This window comes from Pseudogymnoascus verrucosus, assembly GCF_001662655.1.
Source record: "Pseudogymnoascus verrucosus strain UAMH 10579 unplaced genomic scaffold scaffold_18, whole genome shotgun sequence".
In the NCBI taxonomy this organism is placed as follows: Eukaryota; Fungi; Ascomycota; class Leotiomycetes; order Thelebolales; family Thelebolaceae; genus Pseudogymnoascus; species Pseudogymnoascus verrucosus.
In genome coordinates this window covers 360,933-385,059 of record NW_017263669.1, presented here as the reverse complement: position 1 = coordinate 385,059, position 24,127 = coordinate 360,933, and the positions used below count along the sequence as shown (strand labels likewise).

The following is a 24,127-nucleotide window of genomic DNA, read 5'->3' as shown; positions in this document are numbered from 1 at the left end:
ACAGCGCGGTACGGGTCGCACTTACCGTCGCCTCGTTGACGAATTAGACGGCGTCAAGTGTGCAGATTTCCCGAACTGGTTAGGCGAATATGCATGCACTTTGGTGTTGTTTCCCCATCACATCAGCAGGGGGAAATGTGGGTGAGATCCCCGCATTGCATTGTGTCCCGTGTACAAACTCCCATGAATATGGAGCCGTTGACATGGTAAATTCCAACCGTTGGCGAATATACATCCAGCTAAACAAATTACCATGGGGCGTCTTGACATAGTATTATATCTCGCCAAATAGGCAGCCGCAGTAGAATTGTGGTAAAAAATATATAGTATTTATGTTATATACTTTGTCTTCCCGCCCTGAATAATGATACGATGAGATGAGAAATGCCTATCCAAGTCGTCGCCCAACGCTGTCGTTCCCTCCGTCAAACACCAAAATATGCTTACCTGTTCCCATAGCCCCCAACCTACACCTCGCCCCAGGCTCCCATTCCACCGGTGGATGCAGCCAATGAACCAGACCCAATACTCCCATTAATATCCCAATAGTGTCGGCTAGAGCCACTGATCCTCCTTGCCGACTTCTTCGTACTCTGGCTTGCGCAACTCGTGCTCTTTCGCCGCTGCTGGATCGGGCCACTAGGTACAATAACCTTGTATGATGCTCGACGCTCGGAGGGCTTCGGCCTCGACACGAGTGGGTGCAGCTGATGGACACGTGCTGCCCTTGCAGCTGCGTCTTGCGGACTAGTCTTGGTTCGAGAACCGGTAAGGTGCGAGGATACAGTAGGTTCCTTTCCGTTAGTGAAGCGCGACCTAAGATAGCTGAATACTAGTCCGATATCAAGCTGCTTCTCCCACTCCTCCTTGCTGAAACCAATGTGGGCCTCGTCCGACTCTTGATATCCCTGGGAGCGAAATTTAGACGGGCCTGCGCTGCCCTGCTCGTCTTGGGCGGATCGAGTTGGAGGGGCTGCAAAGTCCATGGCGTTTGCGGTATTTGGAATAGTTGGTTGAAAGAGTGGCACCGAAGCCGAGCCAGCTTGGGTTTGAGGCCCATCCTCCGTATTGGCACCTGTCTCCGGTATGATAGGCAAGCCAGCATATGGCAACGGCTGCTGCTGAACCTTAAGGTAGGTAGAGAATGCTCCAGGGTGATCCGATAACTGGTTGACGAGCAATCCAAGTTCACGTGCTATTCTCCCTAGAAGTCGATATTCCCATGAATCATCGCTTTGCTCCCTGTCTATCCCAGCATACCAGTCCCTGCGGCTAGCTTCTCGCTCTACCTCTTCCGACAGGCCCTCACCAAACAGTATTGACAGAAGTCGGTCGTCGATACCCATAAGATCATGGATGACCCTCCTCGTAATACGCGTCCAGAAACTTTCCCCTTCCTCCGTATCCATACCCTCTTCAGGCTTGGAAGTCTCAACTTCGGATAGGTCTCCTAGTGTTGCTACTTCTTCGTCGTGATAGTCCCTCTCTGATTTGGCCCTTGTACTTGACGCAGGTTGCCTCCTCCGACGCGTCTCCTTCTGTATCTCATCAAGCAGTGCCCGGCTTTGCTCTAGTCTCCATTCCTCAATCCTCCTCACTTGCTCGTTATCAGCGGACGTCTCATTCTCGAGTTCTCGCTGGCCAAGCTCAAGGCTTTCCCTTCGTCGCCTTATTCGTCGTGGGTTAAATCTCTCGAACGCGTATAACTGCTCTTGGACACCCTCCCCCATAGTCCCATCGAGTCGGAAAGACCCCAGCCCGTCGTGAGTAGGCAATACAGGATTCCCGTCTCCGTAGGCACTCTCCGCTCTGAACTCGAGCAGATGGCTATCTAGACTATCAAGTTCTCCATCCTCTTCATCATCTTCTGCAACCGCTTCCGAGTGTTCGGAGACATCTTCGTCATACTCGTACGACCTGCCAGCGGTGTCGATACTGCCATAGTCGCTCAGCCTTGATCGACCAACAGTGTGTCGCGTGCTAGCTGTTGTTGCTGTGTGTGTACGATCTGTAGTTGATGCCGGCGCCGGCGAGAATAATATCCATTCCTGGGAGTCCTCTAGTTGTTGATCTGGCTGGGTGGAAGGCCCATCGAGCCTGGGTTCCTCCGGTGTCGTGTATGTCCTTTGTGGGGCGTAGTGGGTTGACTGGCGGAAAGCCATGGTTCGGTTTGATAGTATATTCGACAACAGCCGTGGCTGCCTATAGTATTCAAACTTTCAACTTGATATATCTTCCCTAGCGACGTGCTTTCGGATGGGAGGCCAGTCTTGTTGAGGAGGCCAAATGACGTGCGTGAGGAGACACGGCTGGTCAACAACTAATGCAAAGGAGATAGCTATATAATAGTAATGGGTGGTCAAGCGTAAGGTCTGGGTATCAACTAAACAATATATGCAGAGAGTTTATTCGTAAAGGCTGGTTTGTATGGTAATAGAATGGTTAATGTCGCGGTGAGGAGGTGTGTATTGTCGATGGATGGTGTTCTCGTGGACCAATATGAGGCGGGGGTCCCTTCCCTGCACTTTGGGTCCGCGTGAAGTAGCAACCCTGCTGTCTTGGTGCCAATCTGTGCTTGCTCTTATAGAAACAATCTCAACAGAGCGCGCGACCATACATAAAATCGATTCCCGGGGACTCTTAAGAGTGATTTGAATTATATAGAGTCGTATTTACTGTAAATTCTCAGCTTACCTCGTTTGATTACTCACTCGACTTCAGAGTGCGAGCGACGGTACTGGCCGGCAGTGACACCATCGACCGATACGAGCAAGCGATAAGAAACAGGGGACGGGATGTAAGCTCAAATGCACCAATGAATACATCTTTATCACCCAACTGATATAAGATGTGGACGAACCTCAAGTCACCGCTGATTTCTTACGAATTATTTGGCTTATGGGGAGGAATTCATAATAACAGGGGTATGGTAGTAGACACATCTCAGTGGCGTGGCGGTCTCAATACTTCCCGTGAGCCGGAAAGCCGGGCCGCCATCTACTGGGAACACAGGTATCAATCACTCAAATCACTAAAGGGGAGCAGCAGAAGGATATCATGGCTATTTTTCATAGTTACAATGAAACGAGCACCTTTGACTCAAAAACCCTTCCATTGCAGCCATCGAAAGCAATTATGCGCCGTTCTTATCCACCCGTCATGACCCAACAACAACAATCTAAGCAGTCTCGGCGAAAGCAGCCGGGAAACGCCTAACGTTGTCTGCGATCTTGCCGTGGGTGCTCAAGAACTGGACGTAAGCACCATCGACGAAAACCTTTCCGGTGTTCTTCTTGTCCATGTACTCCTCACGGCGAAGAGGGGTGAAACCCCAGTTCTTGGAGACGATGATCTTTTGGCGACCGGGGAACTTGTACTGGGAGCGGCGGAGAGCCTCGATAGCGACGGCGCGGTCTAGGTGGGTTGGTTAGCTGCTGACGTAGTAGACCATTCCAAGGGCAAACTTACTAGAATCACGAGTGCGGACACTCAGGATGATCTGACCAATGTTGACGCGAGCAACACTTCCGTTGGGCTTTCCCCAAGCACCACGCATACCAGTCTGCAGTCTATCGGCACCGGCACATGACAACATCTTGTTGATGCGGACGACGTGGAAAGGGTGAGGGCGGACGCGGAGATGGAAAGACTCCTTTCCGGAGGTCTTGACCATGTACCTTTATTTATTGTCAGTATATGCCTTGTAATTCAAACGCGCATTCCGAAAGCCCATTGCCATGCAACTCGCGTAGCGTCTGACAGTGCTCTGTTGACGACTCTGGCGAGGCTCTGGTTTCGGGCTTGATGGGTATCGCTGTATTGGATAAACTCACTTGTTGGCGCAAATACGGGCAGCCTCAAGGGCCTCAGAGCTCAGCTGCTCATACTCGTTGGAAACCAAGTGAATGCACAGAGGGAACTCGTCAACGTTTGCCTTCTTGCGGCCAAGATCGAAGATGCGAATCTTTGGGTCCGGGACACCACGGTTGAAACGGGACTTTGGGTAAGGCTGTGAAGAGACTCAAGTTAGCTACCAATCTTCCAAATATCTCGCAGCTCTCGATCGAACGCAAATTCCATCCAAATCTTTCCACGGGCGCCGCTCTCGCAGACGTCGCTGGTGTCGTCGAGATTCCATTCATCGCACAACCCGTCCTTTCCCTCCCGTCCCTCGATCCCTCGTCACTCGTTCCCACACATCGCAACAGTTTCAACGTACCTTGTTCTTACAGTAGCGGTAACATCTTGCAGGACGGCGAGCCATTTTGAATGATTTCGTCGATGTTGCTGTCGTGAATTAGTTGAGAGATGGGCGGAGGCGAGGGAATCCGCTTGCCTTTACGATATGCACTGCTCAAGATTTGAAATCAAAAAGCCCCACTAGCGACTTCGAACCCTAAGCCCACAAAAGCTTGCAAAGCTTGCAAAGCAATCGCTTACGAGAGATCACGGGGTTATGTGTCACGTGCCAAGGTGACGGATAAGGCTTGATAATAATGTACACGTGATTTGAAACAGGGGGGCTGGGAATATCACACCTGTCTGAATACCTGTTTCTGGTCTATCAATAGAAATTACAAATGACCAGTCGACATCGACCGTGTTCCACGAAGTGTAAATAAATTCTACCGTTCTCGAAGGAATGATTAATAGAAATGGACTCCATCAATTTTCCTAGCCTGCTTAAATTTGGTATCCACGGCTTTCCACGACACGAATTGACTTTACTGGATATTGCACGTCTCTGTGAGTCCAGGAACCATTTCACTACGCGTTTGCCACAAGCCATCTCCATCTTGATGGGAGAGATTGAGGCGGCAGCCTATATGGGAAATTCTCAAAATGACCCCTGTATGTAAATGTTCTGGAAAACGTCCGGCTATGTTGAGGAAATTAGTGGCACGGTTATCCTAACGCATAACTCTGAGCACTTCACTTTAATAAACCATGTTCAATATTTTATCTTAACTGCCTAGAGCATGTGAACCATAAGACATTTCACAAAGGTGGCCATGTTTCAATAGAATGAAACGCGGGGATATTACGTCCGTTTATTGACTCTTAAGATCACCAATTTATGAGACGGGTTAATCAATTTCGCATGGACCACCACTGAATCAGACAAGTCCATGAACCACAAAAGTCAACCAGGTGGCCCATACAAACATAACACACCTGTCTTCTGAATCGTATCAACCAAGTCGCGACATAATTGTTAAATATCCGTGTCTGCAGGTCATAAAGTTGATGTTCAACGTTGTCCAGCCCCATAACACCAAGGTACAACATTACTCTAGCGCGTAACCACGTGGAACGTCAACCCATTTCAAGATACGACATTATCGGGGTCCCACGCGACAACACCATTTGCCAACACAATGTCAGGGACTGACAAGAAGCTACCGCCAACAGGCGCACATGGGCGTCGGCCTACGAATCCGACCACGTCTCCTACTCCATCGAATCGCGCGCCTGTTCGCTCTCCGACACCATCCTCACCTTCGTCGCAACCAAATGGCGGTCTCCCTAGGACGAGGTCGCTGCGCGGCAGCGCCTTGTCGGCTGGGAACCCAGCTAGACGATCTGTTGTTGGCGCATCGGGCTTGAGTAACAGCAGCAGCGCTACAGATGCCGAGGAAGCTCGAGCCGAGACTATTGCTGCGATGGACGAGCTAAAGGAGAGGTTGCGGTTGTCCGAGATCCGAGCCGAACAGTTCCAGAAAGAGACAGAGGTATTACAATCCAGGCTAGAAGATGCGCTACAAGAGCAAGTGAAGCTTGAGGACAGATTACATGAGGAGGAGGAACGGGTCGAGTCGCTGGAGAATGAGAAACGTGATTCCGCCAGGCAGATGAGGGAGATGGGGGCAATATACGAGGCAGAGCGAACATCAATGACGAAGGAGAAGGAGGAGATGGGTAATCGAGAAGAGGAGATGCAGGTGATAATTCAGAGGTTAAAGGAGAGTTTAAGCCAAAAGGCCAATGGGGACGATGATGCTCGTAGTGAGGGGCGAGGCTTCAGGCACTGTATGTTACCCCTTACTTCCCTTGACATGCCATTTACTAACCCCCAACGTAGCCAATAATTCATCGCCGAGCATCGAAAGCAACAATCATTTTGCTCCTCCGTCGTCCTTGAATCGCAGCGATTCTCGAAATAACTCTAAACTTCTCCTCCAAAAAGATCGTGTGATCGAGTCCCTTCGGCTAGAAATAGCGGAAGCCCAAATAAAGATAGTCGAATCGGAGAACATGGGTGGCGGCCGCATACAAGAGATTGAACGACAACTTCTAGAGACTCGGATGACCAACGCCCGGTTGATGGAAGACAACGAAAGCTTCCAACTCCTCCTCTCCGAGAAAACTCTCAACGGCGACTTCACAAAGTCGGACTTTGGGTATATGTCCTCTCCGGCCCGCGCCGATGCCCTTGATGCACTCGAAGGCCGCACCGGTGGCTCCAGTCTGGCGGACGAACTTTCTGATGTGGCAGACGGCGATATTGAGGCTTATCGACGCCTGGAAGCTGAGCTCAAGGCCAGCAAGGAACAGAACAAGGCACTCACACTCTACATTAACAAGATTATCGAGCGACTCCTCGAGCATCAAGACTTCGAGGCTATCCTCGATCAGTCCTCTGACTTCAAGCCGGGAGCTGCCGGAACCGTCCAAGCAAACACCAATAAAGACCTTCCGCCGCCACCGCCTCCCAAGGAAGCCGCTGGTGGCCCATCAATCCTGCAACGCGCAAAGTCCGTTGTTGGCGGGACTCGTCCAAAGCCTCGACCAATGTCCCAGATGCCCGCCGCTCACTCGGCCCTGACCGACCCCGACACCGCACCCTCAATCCCGTTCAACCTGAACCGCGGCGCGTCGGTTCGTAAGGCTAGGCCAGCAAGCGAGCAGATATCCTCGGGAGCATTCAGCGTCGTAAACGCAATGTACAAAGGCCCCACCGCAACTTCACCACCGCTTCACGGACCTCAGACGCCACGCAACTCGACGAGTTTCTTTGCGCCGCCGGCCGCAGCCGGAAACCCCAATGCAGCAGCACGCGCACCAAGCGGTGGCTTCGCACTACCATCTTCTGGCAATTTCCCTGGCAGCCGCGTTAGTGGTACCAGTGACGGTGGAAGTACGACCAGCACGGAGACTAGCCACACCAGCCACACTGGCGAGGTGAGCACACCGCCACCTGGAAACTCACCCCCACGGGCGATGGACAGGCAGGCTACGTTCGCTGGGAATAAGCCACGGCCTCTGCGACTAGTACAGGACCAGGCCGAAACAACAGCCAAGGCGGATAAGCGGGCGAGCTGGATGGGATGGGCGATGAACGCGGTGGGTAAGAAGGAGGACGGTACCGGCGAGGCGGGAAAAGACTAGACGGCGTTACGGATATGGCGCTAGGTCTACAATTGGATTGGGATCGGACGGATTGGGTGGATATTGTGTTACTGACTCTCCTCATTTTGTGCTTTGTATGGTTGTATCTTGTCGAGGCGGAACGATTTGATTGAACAATACCCTTGATGTGGCATGATGGTTTGATAATTTGTTTGACGCAGCGCATAGAGCATGAATATATAATGGCATCTAAGATATACTAATGTGTTATTGATATAATCCTGTGAAGTGAGACAGATTGAATTATGCCATACTATTACCTGAAAATCCTGCCTTATCGACGCCGGTGCTAAAGGGTGCTATGGATATAAGATGGCACTCTCCCTCCTATTCACATCCGCTGGCAGTAGTTGTCACGTATCAGTGTTCACGTAGAGCGGGTCAATGAGCTAGTATGTTCAGAAACAGTATGGTCTATTGTATATATGCTGTCGCAATGGTTCGAAATCATATATGCATTGCAAATCACTCCCTTGCCTCCCATTCTCTTCATACACGTCGCCTTTTGAACCTATGTTGTCCTCCTCGGTTTCGCCTTGGTCCGCAGCATCACCTGAATGACAACACACATCCAGGCACTAATGCGCCTCCGTGCCTCCGTCATGTACGCCCCTCACTCGACGGTGTAAATACAACGCCCTCTAAGCTTGCAGCGCTTATAACTTGGCGGCGTCCTTAACGGTCCCGATCTGGAGCTTGGCTCCGTACTTCTTGAGCACGCCGGCGTTGTGGTATTTCCAGAACTGCTTGGAGGCGTCCTTGCCGGCGACGCGCTTGAGGATCTTGGCTCCACCGGGGTGCTCATCGGCAAAGTCTGTATATGATGTCAGTCAAGCTCACAAATTATAGGAGTACGACCAGCGGCGTAAGAGTTGCGCTGTTCGAGAATGCCGCGGCTCTTTTTTCCAGGCGCATATGTGGAAAGGCTTACCGGTGACGTTGTAGACGTTCGAGTCTACGATGATGTAGAGGCCCTTCTCGGGGTTGTTGTGCTGGGCAACATCTGCGGGAGTAAATTGTTGAGACATGTTGAGCTGTGTATTGCGTATATAGGGCGTGAATGCAAGAAATGTGGTCGAGAAGGGGAAGTTATCACACTACTTAACTCTCCACACTTCACCTTTTCCCCAGAGTCCCGGATATGACATCGGTTCAGGATCCAAGCACTTCGTACCTTTTACCTCGGCACGTTCAGTAAGCACACTTTGGTCGCGTTTGATTGGTTAACCATTGAGACCCTGGTTCCATAATTCCTGGCCTATCAGGGGCGGCCCAGCTGCAAGGGTAGACGCGTGGTGGCAGTCGTCGTCAGGCACTGGTGACGACAAAGAGCGCGCGGGAAGTTCGGAACGTCGCTACAAAAGTCATGGTCCCTTTTTAAAACCCATCCATATATACTGGAAGTCTGGTGCCGCACACAGGCGCTTGTTTAATTCCAATAATACTTTATCAACCGCCAATAAAATTACGTTTTGCGTCATTCGACTGGTTATGGTTCCTGGTTCCAACTAGCCTCTATTAGGTGTCAGAGACTCGCCACACTTGAAGTATAAACTTCAGCTATCAAAGCCACGAGCGGCTGGGATCAGAGCCAAGCTCGAACTTATATAACATAGAAATCATGGCGTCTTTGGGTTGGTCTTATAGAGATACGCCGTACAATCCATACTGGGGCCCAACAAGCTCCAAGGCAAAGTGAGAAATCCAAACGCCCGTTATTGGCAACAAGGCTGACAAGCATTACAGTTTCTGCGAGGAGGTGCGTTGCCAAGATAGCCATGGCATGGCTCCTCTGATCCGGTATTGACATCTCTATAGGACTATATCGTGACACGATATATCGCAGAGCTCATCAACACCCTCACAAACCTCACGTATAGTACGTCGCCATACCCCAAACCGGCACCCTCGGACATAAAATCACGGTAAATACACATACTAACACTCAGCCTAGTTTTATACGCCATTCATGGGATCTATAAGAACTGGGGCCGTAAGGATGCCTTCCTCAGGAACATCCCATATCTCGGCATCATGGGCGTCGGTTTCGGCAGCGCGGTCTTCCACGCCACCAACATATATTACACGCAATGGGGTTTGTCCCCTTCCCATATACAGAAGCACGCGAGACTAACAAGTCACAGCGGATGACCTATCAATGCTGCTCGCTACGGCGACGGTCATGCATCGCGTCTACACGTATGATGACACGCCACTGCACGCAGTTCTCAAAGGCCTCGGCCTCGCTGCCTTCCTAACCGTCTTTTCCGTGTGGCACTGCCTGTCCGACGAAATAGTTGGGCACTCCATCCTGTTTGGCGTGATGGTTGTCCTTGTGGGGACAAAGACGCGCTCGATCATCAGCCACCGCGTCGAAGACCCAGCTGTGAAGAAGGAGGTGCGCAAGCTCGTTCGATGGGGCTCAGGTATGTCTTCTTTGTTCTCGTGGTGGCTCGGGTTTAAGAGTTGGGGGGATGCTTATGGTGCAAATAGTGATTTTTATCTCCGGATATGTCATTTGGAATATCGATAATATCACCTGCTCCTGGCTCACGCAGGCGAAACGAACAATCGGCATGCCACTTTCGTTCCTTCTTGAATTGCATGGCTGGTGGCATATTTTTACCGGCATTGGAGCGTATATCTGTATGTTTTATCCCTTCCTTTCAATCTAGCCAATAATCGTACTTGAAGTCGATCTAACATATCTAGTCATCGCCCTCGTCGAGTACCTAACATCAGAAGAAGCAGGCGAACCTCTTGCGGGTCGTTTCGCCTGGCCTATCGATTTGTTCCTGAGGAGACCTCGGTCTACGCCGAATATTATCAGGACTGGTTATGGAACATTGAGTAAGCCAAACGGGAAACAACTAGCTAAAATACAGAAGCTTACGTGACTAAACAGGCGCGGCTCCCGAGAGCATTGACTAATGACGCCTATGGGCCTCCAAATGCGGGTCAGATAGACCGGGGATGATATCGCAAAAAGCGAAATAATAAAGAAACGGGAATAGATTGAAGTGGGATAAAATTGTAATGACGAGGTATAGAAGAGTGGGGGTAGATGGTATGATACCCGCAGCGCATACGACTGGATGAAGAATGGGTTTTTAGAATGGAGTTGAAAAAATGCAAGAAAGAAATATATTTTTTATGGTGCGTCTCGGGCGGTTAATAAATTAATGGCTTTATATAAGAAAACCTCTTTATGTTTGCTGCTGCCTCACATTATTGTTTTGCCACACATCCCTTACAAACATTGCCTTCAAAATCATATTTGTCGCCACCATTTTATTGCCCCCTATAAAGAGTGCTCGAGCACCCCCCTCCACATAAACATCCACCCACTGTCACATTCCTACATCATAGGTAGCATCTTCAAGTTCCAACCAGAGCAGCGCCAAAACCGCAAGCATGAGAACCTCAATCATTTCCCTATTTGGTCTCGTTGGCCTTGCCCTCGCCGCCGAGCTTGCCTGTCGGGAAACCGAAGATAATAGGGATTATATTACGCCGTAGTGTTGCCCTGATAATGGCCAATGCACTTACAGTAAGCATTCACATCCTAAACCAGCCCTTAAATACTATTTATTTGAAAGAGGTTATACTTATATAAACATTAGATTCACTACCATATTTACAATTTGACGATGCTCGTCTCAAGAGCTATTGCAGCGGCTTGAAGCAGGTGGCAACATGCTGTCTTGATGAAAAGGAGGTAAGAACGGACGCATGTTTGGATATCGTGTATTAATTCTAACAATCATCAATAGCGGAACATAGCCTTGGACTGTAAACCAATCGCATAATAGGTGTAGCCTATACTACGCACCTTATCATGGGTTGCAGCAGTAGACGGCGGGCGAGGCTTAATCCTTTCAATTATGGAAAATAAATACATACCATAAAATTAAGGACCCTAAAATTAAATATTTTTGCCGTCTTAACTCTCTTCAGTTCAGCAGACAAAGACCCTAAAATGGGTGAGAATGCTGCAGGTACACAATATTGCTAAGATTATTAGTATGAATGTCTCGGATATTTCTCTCTTCTCTCTATTCAGCTGCCTCATTGTTCGCTTCATAGGTCTGAATGGCTAGTTTCCTCTGAGTAACCCGTAAGACTTTGCCAGTTAGCCTTGGTCTCAAGAGTTAGCTACTGGCCCTAGTTATGTTTCAGCTGAGATTTACCAGATGCTGTGTTTGTATAAAGGGCGCGGGGAACCTCCCTCCTCCCACTTAATAGATCATCGCTACTGGCATTCTCCTGTTTAAACTTAAGCAACGCCAATCCTGCAACCATGAGAACTCAATTCGGCGCCCTCTTCGCCATCGCCATACTTGCTGCCCCAGCATTTAGCGACGACAAAAAAGCTTGCGACCAACCTAGATATCATGCGCCAACTTGCTGCCCTATTGAAGGCCCTTGCTTCGAACCCTGTAGGTTATTTCTAAAATGCCTCTTTAAACAGAATCAAACTCACATGAACACTAGCCAGACTGCTAGCGATCATCATTACTGAGTCCTATATGAAAGAGTACTGCAGGGTACTGAAGCAAGTGGCGTCGTGCTGTGATATTTCCGTACAGAATGTAAGAACGTGTGATTTGGTCTCTTACATGCGCTACTAACAATTGTCAATAGCCATCGCCAAGCTCACCCTACTCTTGCAAACCAATGGAAAAATAGGCGTGGTTTGTACCCTGCTTCTTGTCACCAGCCACCGCATCAAGAACTTTAGGAGGGAAGCTAGGGCCTGAGTATTCCATGAAGGCCAGATGGTGAGGAGGTGAGGATGGGATTTCAGACAATGGGATACGTGTGTGAAAGAGATCCAGTGAAATATAACCCTTATTTCAGAGAGAAAAGCACTCTGGGCGTTTAATTTTAACCCATGCTTGTGAGATAACTTGACAAATGCTGTTTGGGAAATAAACAGTGTCGTAGAATGGTTATGAATAGAAAATTTAACTTCACGACAGTAAATCACAAGATACTCCCACACAATGAACCTAAACCCCATAAAAAGCTGACGCAGGGGGGGAGACGCATCTCCCAAATTCGTCAAGTCGTAGCTATGTATATATATAAACCTAAAGAGCAAATATCCCACCGCCTATCATCTCTATCCACGCGAGCGCCAGCAACTAAACCGAGGCGGCGATATCCACACCCCAAAAAACCCTATTAGGCTGGGTTGCGTAAAATCTTTCAAAATGCCAGCTCCAAAACATATTTTTGTCTGGGCCAATGCCGCTTCTCCAAAAGGCCACTCATATACGCATCAGCGCGGACCAATGGCTCAATGAGCGAAGCATAATAGCATGCTCCAAAGGAAATAAACCAAAAGATGGACCCTTCGACCAAGTCCAACCGCCATCTAAAATAGCATTCACGACTTCTGAGACATTAACGTGGCAATCTCCACCACGCCCGTCACCTTCCCCTCCACGGCCGTCGCAATCACCGCATCATCATCATACGTCGCCTCTCCCCTCGCAGACTCCATCTTCGCAGCCTCCAAAAACGCAATCGCCTCCCTCACCGAGATATCCTCCCTCACCACGATCCACTCCGGCGTAGTCACCACCAGCCCCCGCACCTTCGTAGCCAGCTTATCCATATCCTCCGGCTGGAGGCGCCTGATCCGCCGCGGCGGTGCAACACTGTTCTCGCAGTACCGCACCCACCCCGACGGGGACTGGTATCCCGCGATGATGACGTGGGTTGCGAGGGCGGTGCCCCAGCCGCCGCCAACGAATGGGATATCAGCGAGCGGCACGGCGATTTCGGCGAGTTTGGTTTTAGCGGCAGGAGGAGGGGAGGAGGCACCGATGGCTCCTCCAGGGTGGTTGGTGGCGAAGACGGAGGTTGCGGAGGTGCCGTGGAGTTCGCGCGAGATGGCCAGGGTGAGGGCGTCGCCGAGGGCGAGAGCAATGGTTGTGGAGGTTGTGGGGGCGGAGATGCCGAAGGAGGTGGTTTCGGATTCGGAGATGGGGGCGGGAAGGAGGATGGCCGAGGGGCGGCGGTCGATTATCGGGCAGGTTGAGGGGTGGGTGTGTGCGGTGAGGACGATTAGGTCGTTTTCGGGGTTGAGGTGGGGTACGAGGGAGAGGAGCTCGGGGGTTCGTCCGGAGAAGGTGATGAAGAGGATGATGTCGTTGGTGTCTATTTGGCCGAGGTCGCCGTGAAGCGCTTCGGTGGGGTGGAGGAATGTGGCGCGTATGGAGAGACTGTTCATCGTTGCCACGAGCTTGTTCGCGATATGTCCGCTCTTGCCCACTCCAACGATTACCAGCTTCCCTCTCATCTCCATGGCCCTCCGTATCAGCTCCACCGTCTCATTGAAACCCTGCCTTGCGATTGAGTCTGTTTGGTATAGGCGCGCGAGATATGACAAGGCCTTTGCCTCAGTCTTTAGAACATGCACCGCGGTGGCGAGGCGTGCTTCGAGAACCGGATAAGCGCCAGTTACCTCTGAAGGGGCGATGGTCATGAGCTTATCTGGTACTGGGGAGATTGCCCTTGTCTCGCAGGGCGTGGGAGGTGAGGGAGGCGCCGGCCGTGTCCGGCCATTGAGGACATAGACCTCACTATTCTGGATTGGAGGGCGTTCCACACCCATTCCGACAGATGTATGTGTGTAGTTCGACGGAGTTGTGAATGTCAACTCCGAGATCGAGGGTGGCTTCCTGCCTATCTTCGTTATGACTACGTCGTGGAATATCGAGGTATCGCGGAAACCCTCGGGGAATTCGCAAGGTGTATGTCAAGAGGAATCCGCCACGTAATTTCGGGGTTAAATAGATGTCAATGGGCGAGGCTATCTAGGCATATTGGTCAGCTTCCAGTATCATTTATTTCGGGGCTTCCGCTCGCTATTTAACAAATGCTGTAGACTCACACTCTTGAAGTCAACGGCGGAGACCGTGTGAAACCGGGGATAAGGATTCCGCCGAGGGTCTCAGCTCAAAGAAAATTCGTGCGCAACGGGCCAACTGAAGGTCATCCTGAGCGGCTCTCCAATGCAGCAGGGTAGATCTGAATGTATATGGGAGTATGCGTAGATATCCAAGATCGAGTTTAGAGATTGACAGTGGCTGGCGAGGCTATCAGAGGGCAATAGGAAGCGAGTGGAGTTTTGAGGGTGTCAAGAGCCACGCCACGTTAATTAAGTATGAGGGGCGGAAAGACAGAGCAAGGGTCTTAGGAGTCCAGTACTGCCGTACATCAAAATCGACAGCAGCTAGTCATATTCTAGTTTGGCGGGGACAGTTAGAGGAGAGCTAACGGGGTTTGCGACCCAAAGTAAGAAGTTGGAAAAAGGTGGAAAGGGCGTTCCAGACGATTTGCAGTTACTCTAATCGGCTATCTGCGCTCCCGTGGAGTACACACACGTACAATACAATACACCCACACCAGCCGGGGGCTCGGCGTCTATGCTCTCCGTGCAATATATAATTAGATAAATAGAATAACAATTCAGGTTAGCAATTGGCAAAAGAAACAAGCAGGTTGACTAGTAAATCTTACTGTTCTAAGTAAAATTCCAGGGATTCCATGTGATAAGTTAAAGTTCTGATGATGTGATTGATACTAGCGCTGAAGCGATGGATGGAGGGGCAAATACGTACCACGATAAACACCGAGTTCCGCGATAGGATAGAGTACTCTACAGTGCGTGCCTGTGCGGTACTCTTCATATGCCGTAGTAATATGTTGTATGTATCACCGTGGGACGACAGTTTTCTGACTATTTACTAATTGCCCGCAGTCTCTAGTATATAGTATGGCTGGATTTCTAAGCGTATGTATGTCATCAATGCGCCCCCTCGAAATTCTCACTCAGGGCTCGGTTGCGGCGGAGATGACTCAGCTATTACACCGCCGACTCACCAAACCCCGCGATATCCCGCTCCCTCCCCTTCGCCTCCTCGTCTCTGATCCTAGAGAGCCTCTAACGCCCTTCGACATGGCTTATGTTGTGCCGCGTCGCCTACATACGGAGTAGGGATGTGGTCATTAGGGCCGAAGATTCCATCATCGCCTCCCCTTCTAAACTAACCGCCAATGACGCCGATACAGCGAAGTCAGGTGACTAGGACGGCCACTTTAGACTCCGCGATTTATGCAAGGTCTAATGCAACCTGTTTGAATCTACTCTAACCTCTTTGAGTTATGTGAGCAATGTAGCACAATTAAATGTGTGTTTGTCACGTGGTCGTAAGCTTACCTCCCACCAAGCTATTTGCCAAAGATCTCGCCAACTCACCCCGCTTATGCACACCACGAAGCTATTCGACAGAGAGCTGTCAAGCCATTGTTGTAGGTGTGAGTTCCGATGGCTTAGACTTCAAAGTCAGCCTGTACCGGAGAACGGAGGAGGGTAATACGGTACGTGGCGTAATAATCATCAGCTCGTTGGTGAGTTCGTGAGAGATGCGCACAAGCCTTTCCCCATCCGTGGCGCAGTCATCCGGTGAAGGTGCTGCCTTGGAGGCTGCCTTTTGAACGCAACAACGGGTCGTATGTTCTTACTCATTCTGAAGTATCGTATTAACTTTCTTTGACTATATATGTTTTCTTTCATCTTGTCTTAATTTTAAGTGAAACTTGAGATCTTTGTATTAAAATCTAAATATTAATACGAACTGTCTGCCTACTTTTTGATATATCCGTTTCCAACTTCTCACATTTCAACACTCGCAACCATGGTAAATAATTAATCTATAATACAGAGACAAATGACTAACTCATCCCACAGAGAGGCCTTTTCCGCAAAGCCGACCCTGACGCCGACGAGAAGACACTGTGCGATGATGGCGAACAAACCACACTTCCATTCAGGGAGCGCGAAAAGCCGGACCCCCTTGAAGATGAAGCGGACGATAGCGTTTCTCTGACTCTACATCCCCTTCCAGAGATGGAGGGAGTGATCGTTTCTGTTCATCCTCCGAAGGGGAAGAGCCGGACGCCATGTGACGTTGTGCTGGTCATTGACGTTTCGGGCTCCATGGCCACGAAGGCACCATCGCCAGAAACAGCCGCGGGAGAGATCGAGGTGAATGGTCTTACAGTTCTGGACCTGACCAAGCACGCCGCGAGGGCTATTGTCGAGACCTTGGATGACAACGACCGCCTTGGGATAGTCACGTTCTCTGACGAAATCAAGATTGTCCAGCGCCTGAAGCCCATGACAAAATCGAACAAGACTGCAGCCTGGAACAACATAAAAAATATCCATGCCGATGGTTTGACGAATATCTGGCAGGGTATTCTTCAGGGAAGAAGTCTGTTTGACGACGAACCGCGGCCAGGGAGTGTGCCTGCGCTTATGCTGCTGACGGATGGTGCACCGAACGTCGGGTAAGGCTCCAGATCAACATATACATGAACCCAGCTAATTCAATCAGCTGTCCGCCGCAGGGATATGTGACACAGCTCCGTATGTATGATCTCCCAGCGCCAATCCATACATTTGGCTTCGGCAGCCAGATTGGCTCCTCCCTTCTCCAATCGATTGCAGAAGTTGGGAGCGGCAACTTTGCATACATTTCCGATCCAAGCATGCTTGTAAGTCTCCCAACCTCCTTTTATGACGTCTCTGACAGGCTATAGGCCACTGTGTTTATTCATGCGATTGCCAATCTCCAATCGACATTTGCAATGTCGGCAACCTTGACAATTGAGGCTTCTCAAGGGCTTCAACTGGCCGAGACCATGGGTGACTACATCAGAAAGGAAATCCCGAAGGACCAAGCCCAGTCACCCAAGGACAAGTTACTCATACCACTTGGGGGCTTACAATATGGACAATCCCGCGACATCTTTCTCAAGTATGAACCATTCGAGCAGAAAGACGAGAAGCCCCTTATCAAGGCCGAGCTTCAATGCAGACCCCTAAATAAGACTTCTGGCAACTGCCTCGTATCCTGTAGTGTTTCGGACAGCCCAAATATGCAACCCGAGGTAATCGACTTCCACCGTAACCGCGCCACGGTATGCGAATTCGTCAGCTCTCTCGCACCAATTTCCAAGACCCACGAGCGCACCAAAGCCAACTTGCGCGACGTTGAACAGAAGCGCTGCGAGCTACAGAATCTAATCGTCGCCATCCGCGCCATGGTCCTCGATGACGATGCCAACATCGGGCTCCTGGAGGACCTCGAGGGACAGATGATGCTCGCTCTCGCAACGAGCTATTTCGGCGGCTGGGGCTTCCACTACTTGCTGTCGATGTATAATGCGCATTTCAAGCAGGTGCGCAACTCCTTCAAGGATCCCGGCCCACAGAGCTACGGCAAGGACTCTCCGCTGTTCCTGGAGGCGACCAAGGAGCTCAGTCTTCTGTTCGACACGCTGCCATCGCCCACACCGGTCGTAACGGTGAGGGATTCGACGGGACGCTCGATGAATAGGACGATGAATATGAGATCCTACAACATGAGAAGCAACCCCTGTTTCGCGGCCGAGTGCAAAGTTGCCCTCGCGGACGGCACGAAGGTCGAAGTCAAGGCTCTGAAGAATGATATGACACTCTGGACACCGAAGGGCACGCGCAAGCTCGTGGGCATCTTGGGGACGGCTGTCGAGGATGAGGCGATGTGTAAAATTGGCGACCTAGTCATTACGGCCTGGCACCCGGTTTTTCTGGACAAGAAATGGGTGTTCCCAGGCCATAATTCGGATTCGACAACACAGTACACCGGAACTATCTACTCGCTTCTCCTGGAGCAGGATGGGGACGCCGAGGCACACGCAGTCGAAGTCGGTGGGATGCTTGCTGTGACGCTTGGACATGGTATCACTGGCGCTGCTGAAGATGGCAATGACGACATACGGGCTCATGAATTCTTTGGGGACTATGCCAAGGTTTTGGAGGGGCTCCAGGCGTTGCCTGTGTTGGACGGAGTCTACAGCTCTGTCGGTGTGGAGAGGGACGAGGCGACGGGCCTTGTCAGTGGGTTTGCTGCCAGGAATTAGGTTTAGCGTAGTATGTTAATCATGAACTACTCTGTGTACCCTCTTGAGTTTAACTATGCTTGTTATTTTGTGTTACTCGTGACCCCTAAAAGTCTGAAATAGACTGCATGACCTGAGTGATGATGCGAGTGATTTAAGCAGATAGGATCCACCTTTCTGGTGGCGCTGTTTTTGGGTCTGTGGCTATTTAGTTGAGGCCCTGAGTAGTTGAGCGTCTATATTTTTCTCATAGTTTCTATAAAGGAGCTGCTTTGGATAAGGAACAATAATGTGATCTAAATTGACAGGGGTTATCACTCTATCTCTGAGTCTCTGGCATATTGGTTGCGGCGTGAATCCTCTGTGAGGCCAAAAACTGACGTTACACATATGATGAAGAGACGCGAAAGATATAACAGATCCCTATTAACTAGTACACGCACTTTAAAGTACTGTTGCCTCTAAAGCTTCTCATCCGTTCTCTCATCAACCGCTTCCTTGAAATCCTTCAAAAACACCCATCTGCTCTTCTCAACCCAACCCTTCTTCAAGAAATCATTTGCATACTTCGGAAATAAGTCAACTACACCTTTCAGATGGCAATCATGTGCAATGACGACAAAAGTGTTCTTGCTGCCGTCGGCTTCGATGATCTTGTCTACTGTCTCTTCGGCGGCGTCTGCGTCACCAAACAGCATCCCAGGCCGTACTATGCCGTAGAAGGGCTCTCTGTCGTTTTTTCGTCGCGTAGGATCGGCTTGAACAACGCCCCGGGACACGGCACCGCACTCTCAGAATGGAACGGATGCGGTGATATCGCATCAGGCAATGGGTTATACTTGGAGGGCCGCATTTCGGCGCTGTGGTGGCAAGTGTCTGCACCCATGAGGATGAAACTATCAGGGTTGGATGTCACTCTTGCCAGAGCATTGAGATGACCGACTGTGTGGCCTGGCGCATCCATAATGTAATTGCAGGGAAGCGTCCGACTTTGACGGTGGAATCCGCAAAGCTCAGTTCGCGGAGTTCGCGGCCAGCGAAGTCGGAGTCTAGGACGGGGGATTCCGGATTTGTTGGGTAGCCAGGCGTGAACAGCTGCTTGAAGCCCGGTCCTACCAGAAGCGCCGTGCTCGTAGAAACCTGTTGGGGTCGCCGGTGTGATCCCAATGCCAGTGGCTCCAAATAATGCCCTCGATCTCACCCGCCTCGATCCCACCTTCCTCAAGGATGGTTCTAACATCTTTTTCGACGCTGCATATAGTTCCGCTTTCAGTGAGCCAGTTTGTAATGGGCGGGGCGAGGTTGTGAAAGTCCTTTCGTACACCTAGGTCGAAGAGTACTTTACGGCCAGAAGATGGGTGTTCAATGAGGAACGAGTAAGCTGGGCACTCAAATCGAGAGTGGCCCTTTATAGCATGGGATACCATGCCCTCCATATGGACATCAATGGAGGACGTGGAGTCAATGATGCGGACATTGACAACTGAGGTAGAATCTGGGACAGAAAAGTTTGACAACGGCATGGTTGCTGCTTTGAATGCTTGCGTAGGAATTAATTCTCTACAGTCTAGAGATTGGGTTGAGACTTTGGCGATTTCTTGAATCCTAATGTAATAAAGAAGAAAGTGTTACAAACGAGTGATTATCCGACAAATGAGTTGCTACATATAATTTATATGCCAATATCTCAAATGGGATTTGGCAGTCGGCTTTCCTAAGCCGAGATTGAGTATCAGGCGTCACTAGAACTCGGGCCTGATACTTGCTGCTTAGGATATAAAGCGAACCTCGCACTTCGAATTGGGCATAAGAAATTGTTATAATATAAGCATATTATAATGTCCATTCGCACAGCCCTAGTCACAGGATCAGCCAACGGCATTGGCCGTGCCATCGCGTTGCGCCTCGCAGAAGATGGTTTTCAGGCGGCTATCAATGATTTGGCCAGCCAAGATGCTAGGCTCAAAGAGCTGCAACATGAGATTGAGCTGAAAGGTATAACCCTCGTCGTCGAAACAGATCTGGGCTAAAGTAAATCGTAGGCAAAAGATGTATTATCCTCCCTGCTGATGTCAGCAGCGAAGACGAGGTTGCAAAAATGATGCAAAATACAGTCCAGATGCTCGGTGGGCTTGATGTGAGTGACCATTGAACAGCCAATTCTAGACGTATAACTGACTAGGAGCTATGTTGAAGGTGATGATTGCCAATGCCGGGATCATTCTCGTCAAACCACTCCTTGAGACCAGTGCAAGTGAATGGGATAGAATTCAAGCAGCAAGCCCTCCTGCTATAATTTTCTCTTAGGTGATGGTCTTAATAGAAAACAAGATCAATGTTCGAGGGGTATTCTTGTGTTACAAGCATGCAGGACTAGAAATGATTAAGCAGGGACGCGGTGGAAAGATAATTGGCGCATGCTCCATTTCAGGCTATCGACCGGTAAAACGATCTTACTTGGAGGATTTCTAGAAATAAGCTGACAATCATTCAGTCTCCACAGACCCCCGCATATTCAGTTAGCAAGTGGGCTATTCGTGGGCTCACGCAGGTTTCTGCAATGGACCTAGCGCAGCACGGAATTACCGTTAATGCATACTGCCCAGGAATGGTCCGTACCGACATGTGGGAAACAATCGACAGCAACCTCTCTACTAAAATGGGGATCCCTAAGGGAATGGCATTTGAGAAGGCTGTAGAAAGCCGTATTGCATCCAAGCGGGCTCAGGTGTGTCAACGGACCTAGCTATGTGGACAACATTAACTGACGATGGGGCAGACTCCTGAAGACATTTCTGGCTTAGTTAGTTTCCTAGCAGGTAAGGACTCGGACCAGATCACAGGTCAGAGCTTAATCGTGGATGGGGGAATGGTGTTTTCTTAGAGTTGGGAGTGATCTGAGATTGGGTACTATGTGAATTATCAGTTCTCGTGGTTGTCAAATCCAGAGTGGAAAGAGTTCTACTCGAGTGCTACCGAAATCCAAGATTACCTTCACCAATGCTGTGGGAAGGAGAAGCTGTACGATGCAATCAAGACTAGTCATCGGGTTGACCACGCGGAATGGAACGATAGTGAGGGTGTGTGGTCACTTCGGATTGTTGATGAAAAGTCTGGGAAGCAGTTCCATGATTACTGCCACTTTCTACTTGACGGAATGGGGATTCTAAAGTAAGTTATGTTATAAATAAATGCACACGGAGAGTTCGTATTTACATCGATTACAATAGCAACTGGACATGGCCAGACATTCCCGGCTTGCACGACTTCAGCGGCCCACTCATCCATAGCGCCAACTGGCCGAAGGACTTCAACTATGATGGCCTCACAGTGGCAGTGATCGGCAATGGCGCTACTGGGGTGCAAATTGTGCCAGCTATACTACCAGGTGAGACTTGACTTCAGACCTATTACTAGTGCCTCTAGCCTCATACATTGTAGATGTCAAACACATGGTGCATGTTGTGCGATCACCGTCATGGATTGCGCCTCCGGGGCTTGTAAACTTGTCTCATTCAAATGCTGCCTCAATTTTGAGCAAGATTGACATAGACGAAAATGGCAACTTCACTGCGACCCAAATCAAAAAGTTCAAGGAATCACCAGAGGATTATTCAAAGTTTGTAAAGGCTATCGAGCTTGAAACTAACCAGAATTTCTCTAAATTTGTAGGCCTTGTCAAGATTCAATCTTGATTAATTGCTGACCCGTGCACAGATGATAAAGGACAGCAATTCTCAGGCTGTGACTAGAGGGAGAATCGAGGAGTACATGCGAAACATGCTCAACAATGATGAGGTCCTCTGCAAAGCCTTTATCCCAGACTTTCCCCTCGGCTGCCGTCGTCTTACTCCAGGCGTGGGCTACCTCGAAGCCCTTCAAGACCCTAAATTTGACATTGTTACCGACACCATCAAGAGGGTCGTCCCGAACGGCATCGTGACCTCGACTGGTAAACTACTCAAAGTTGATGCCATCATCTGCGCCACCGGATTTGACGTCTCATTTCGACCCCGCTTTCCCATCATCGGCCGTAATGGTAACTTGCAAGATACCTGGTTTCGTGAGGTTCCCAAAGCATACATGTCATGTGCTGTGACTAGCATGCCAAACTACTTCATCTTTCTCGGCCCTAACGCTCCCATTGGCCATGGCAGCTACTTCACTATCACCGAGCATATTGCCAAGTATATCGCAGGCATTATTATCAAATGTCAGACGCAGGGTATCAAATCCATAGCTCCGTCAGAGTCGGCGGCTAACGATTACTTCGAACATATCCAGGAGTTTATGCCGCGGATAACCTGGTCGGGTAATTGCCGAAGCTGGTTCAAGCAGGGTAAAAAGGATGCCCCGGTGGTAGCCCTGCATCCTGGAAGCCGGATTCACTTTTTCGACATGCTGAGGGACTTTAGGGGCGAGGACTGGGTCTTCACATACCAGGCTTCAAACCGGGGAAATCGGTTTCGCTATCTAGGGAATGGAATATCGGCTAGGGAGTTGGACGGCAGTGATTGTACCTGGTATCTTGACGAGCCGGACAATCTATCTTAAAGTATATACATTCTGCCTATGTATTCTAGTGGGTAGTTTACCTTTAGGGCTGAGAACAGCAAATTGATCGTTGCTGGTAGAAAGCTACAGGGTTCCATTCTTTAGTTTTCTCAAGTTTTAAATACTAAAAGGGCTAGGTTTACCTACTACGACCTAGAAGTAGAGTTTTCTAAACAGAAGAAGACGTCTTCCAAACTATTTTCCGTATGAAAATGCCACGTCCTGTTTGAAATCTGCCATACAACTATCGTAGCTGAGCTTTTATAAATTGACTAAAGAACGCCTCCTTCCTCATCCTACCCAACTTAATCACTCAACGTCGCCCTTGCAGCTAATGTGATGGTGTGCCATTTGATACCCAGCCAACTAGATGCTTACCTCACATAGGGGGTTTAATGACGCCTAGGCTCATATGAGATTATACGGTCGAAGCCTTCCTACTAAGGCCCTAAATGAGAGTTATAAGTGTTTTTCTAAGATCCTACTATCCTTAACTAATATAGTCTCTTTAGTATAGCTAATGTTAGTAACTCCGTTTAAAACTTAATCTTATAGTATATAAGTATTAATACCTTCCTTAAATACTACCTTAATTAGAATATTAATGTAGATGTCTAAAATATATATTATAGACTTACTATAAAAGGCTTTAATGAGGTTTATATGTTTAATAAGCTAGTTAATTAACCCCTAGTGCCCCTAGAAGCTAACTTCTACATAATTAGCATTAGTTAATAACCTTCTATATATTATAAAATTATCTAAGATTATAGCCTACCTATTAAGGTCTCTAGAAGGTAGCTAGAGGGAAGAGTACTATTAGAAGGTTAAAAAACGCCTTATAAGTAAGAGAGTAAGATAGTAGTAGTTACTACTACTTAACATTATTAATTAATATAAGAAAGAGTAGCCTGTTATTAATAGTAAGTAGTAGCTATCTAGTAAGGTAGTTAATAAGGACGTCTAGGGTGTACTAGAGCAATTAGATTATATAACACCTAAATAACTATTTCTAATTAACATAGTTTTTATATTACCTAAGACGTTACTAGAAAAAGAATGTTAATGTAGGATTATAGCTATTAATGCTATAATAGCATACTATAGTGTTAAGGAAGGGGTAACTATCTATTATAGTTATACTAGTTAGCTAGTTCTACTAGTCTCTATAGTTAAAGATGAAAAATTACTATAGTCTAAA

The 24,127-nt window shown here is 49.0% G+C and overlaps 10 protein-coding genes across 10 annotated transcripts; 5 read left to right on the top strand and 5 right to left on the bottom strand.

The window, feature by feature from the left end:
• Positions 1 to 312: 312 nt before the first annotated feature.
• Positions 313 to 2,664, bottom strand: VE01_04739 (uncharacterized protein). The gene has a single exon (XM_018274207.2). The coding sequence runs from the start codon at positions 2,160 to 2,162 to the stop codon at positions 468 to 470; it is 1,695 nt and encodes a 564-aa protein (XP_018130992.1). The 5' UTR covers positions 2,163 to 2,664; the 3' UTR covers positions 313 to 467.
• Positions 2,665 to 3,060: 396 nt separating this feature from the next.
• On the bottom strand, positions 3,061 to 4,343 carry VE01_10775 (uncharacterized protein). The gene is made up of 4 exons (XM_059464226.1): positions 4,220 to 4,343; positions 3,834 to 4,009; positions 3,469 to 3,677; positions 3,061 to 3,414 (listed from the first exon to the last, which is right to left on the bottom strand). Exons 1-4 carry the CDS (start codon positions 4,262 to 4,264, stop codon positions 3,179 to 3,181), a joined length of 666 nt encoding a protein of 221 aa, XP_059320209.1. The 5' UTR covers positions 4,265 to 4,343; the 3' UTR covers positions 3,061 to 3,178.
• A 587-nt stretch (positions 4,344 to 4,930) lies between these two features.
• VE01_04738 (uncharacterized protein) lies at positions 4,931 to 7,699 on the top strand. Its single transcript, XM_018274206.2, has 2 exons — positions 4,931 to 6,030; positions 6,083 to 7,699. The coding sequence occupies exons 1-2, from the start codon at positions 5,379 to 5,381 to the stop codon at positions 7,387 to 7,389; spliced, it is 1,959 nt and encodes a 652-aa protein (XP_018130993.1). The 5' UTR covers positions 4,931 to 5,378; the 3' UTR covers positions 7,390 to 7,699.
• A 120-nt stretch (positions 7,700 to 7,819) lies between these two features.
• Positions 7,820 to 8,818, bottom strand: VE01_04737 (uncharacterized protein). The gene is made up of 2 exons (XM_018274205.2): positions 8,342 to 8,818; positions 7,820 to 8,224 (listed from the first exon to the last, which is right to left on the bottom strand). Exons 1-2 carry the CDS (start codon positions 8,436 to 8,438, stop codon positions 8,067 to 8,069), a joined length of 255 nt encoding a protein of 84 aa, XP_018130994.1. The 5' UTR covers positions 8,439 to 8,818; the 3' UTR covers positions 7,820 to 8,066.
• Positions 8,771 to 10,604, top strand: VE01_04736 (uncharacterized protein). The gene is made up of 8 exons (XM_018274204.2): positions 8,771 to 9,105; positions 9,157 to 9,169; positions 9,229 to 9,289; positions 9,365 to 9,505; positions 9,555 to 9,836; positions 9,904 to 10,056; positions 10,123 to 10,260; positions 10,316 to 10,604. The coding sequence occupies exons 1-8, from the start codon at positions 9,032 to 9,034 to the stop codon at positions 10,339 to 10,341; spliced, it is 888 nt and encodes a 295-aa protein (XP_018130995.1). The 5' UTR covers positions 8,771 to 9,031; the 3' UTR covers positions 10,342 to 10,604.
• Positions 10,605 to 11,710: 1,106 nt separating this feature from the next.
• On the top strand, positions 11,711 to 12,099 carry VE01_04735 (uncharacterized protein; the record flags this gene model as incomplete). Its single annotated transcript, XM_018274203.1, has 3 exons — positions 11,711 to 11,849; positions 11,905 to 12,002; positions 12,055 to 12,099. 3 exons carry the CDS (start codon positions 11,711 to 11,713, stop codon positions 12,097 to 12,099), a joined length of 282 nt encoding a protein of 93 aa, XP_018130996.1.
• Positions 12,100 to 12,404: 305 nt separating this feature from the next.
• VE01_04734 (uncharacterized protein) lies at positions 12,405 to 14,888 on the bottom strand. Its single transcript, XM_018274202.2, has 3 exons — positions 14,757 to 14,888; positions 14,315 to 14,667; positions 12,405 to 14,237 (listed from the first exon to the last, which is right to left on the bottom strand). Exon 3 carries the CDS (start codon positions 14,033 to 14,035, stop codon positions 12,803 to 12,805), a length of 1,233 nt encoding a protein of 410 aa, XP_018130997.1. The 5' UTR covers positions 14,036 to 14,237; positions 14,315 to 14,667; positions 14,757 to 14,888; the 3' UTR covers positions 12,405 to 12,802.
• A 1,067-nt stretch (positions 14,889 to 15,955) lies between these two features.
• Positions 15,956 to 18,441, top strand: VE01_04733 (uncharacterized protein). The gene is made up of 4 exons (XM_018274201.2): positions 15,956 to 16,124; positions 16,175 to 16,776; positions 16,824 to 16,983; positions 17,029 to 18,441. Exons 1-4 carry the CDS (start codon positions 16,122 to 16,124, stop codon positions 18,391 to 18,393), a joined length of 2,130 nt encoding a protein of 709 aa, XP_018131009.1. The 5' UTR covers positions 15,956 to 16,121; the 3' UTR covers positions 18,394 to 18,441.
• Positions 18,442 to 18,833: 392 nt separating this feature from the next.
• Positions 18,834 to 19,895, bottom strand: VE01_04732 (uncharacterized protein; the record flags this gene model as incomplete). Its single annotated transcript, XM_018274200.1, has 3 exons — positions 18,834 to 19,101; positions 19,289 to 19,512; positions 19,611 to 19,895. The coding sequence occupies 3 exons, from the start codon at positions 19,893 to 19,895 to the stop codon at positions 18,834 to 18,836; spliced, it is 777 nt and encodes a 258-aa protein (XP_018131046.1).
• Positions 19,508 to 22,926, top strand: VE01_04731 (uncharacterized protein; the record flags this gene model as incomplete). The annotated part of the gene is made up of 8 exons (XM_018274199.2): positions 19,508 to 20,367; positions 20,415 to 20,509; positions 20,867 to 21,100; positions 21,152 to 21,244; positions 21,299 to 21,543; positions 21,603 to 21,760; positions 21,814 to 22,040; positions 22,090 to 22,926. Exons 1-8 carry the CDS (start codon positions 20,211 to 20,213, stop codon positions 22,924 to 22,926), a joined length of 2,046 nt encoding a protein of 681 aa, XP_018131047.1. The 5' UTR covers positions 19,508 to 20,210.
• Positions 22,927 to 24,127: the final 1,201 nt, after the last annotated feature.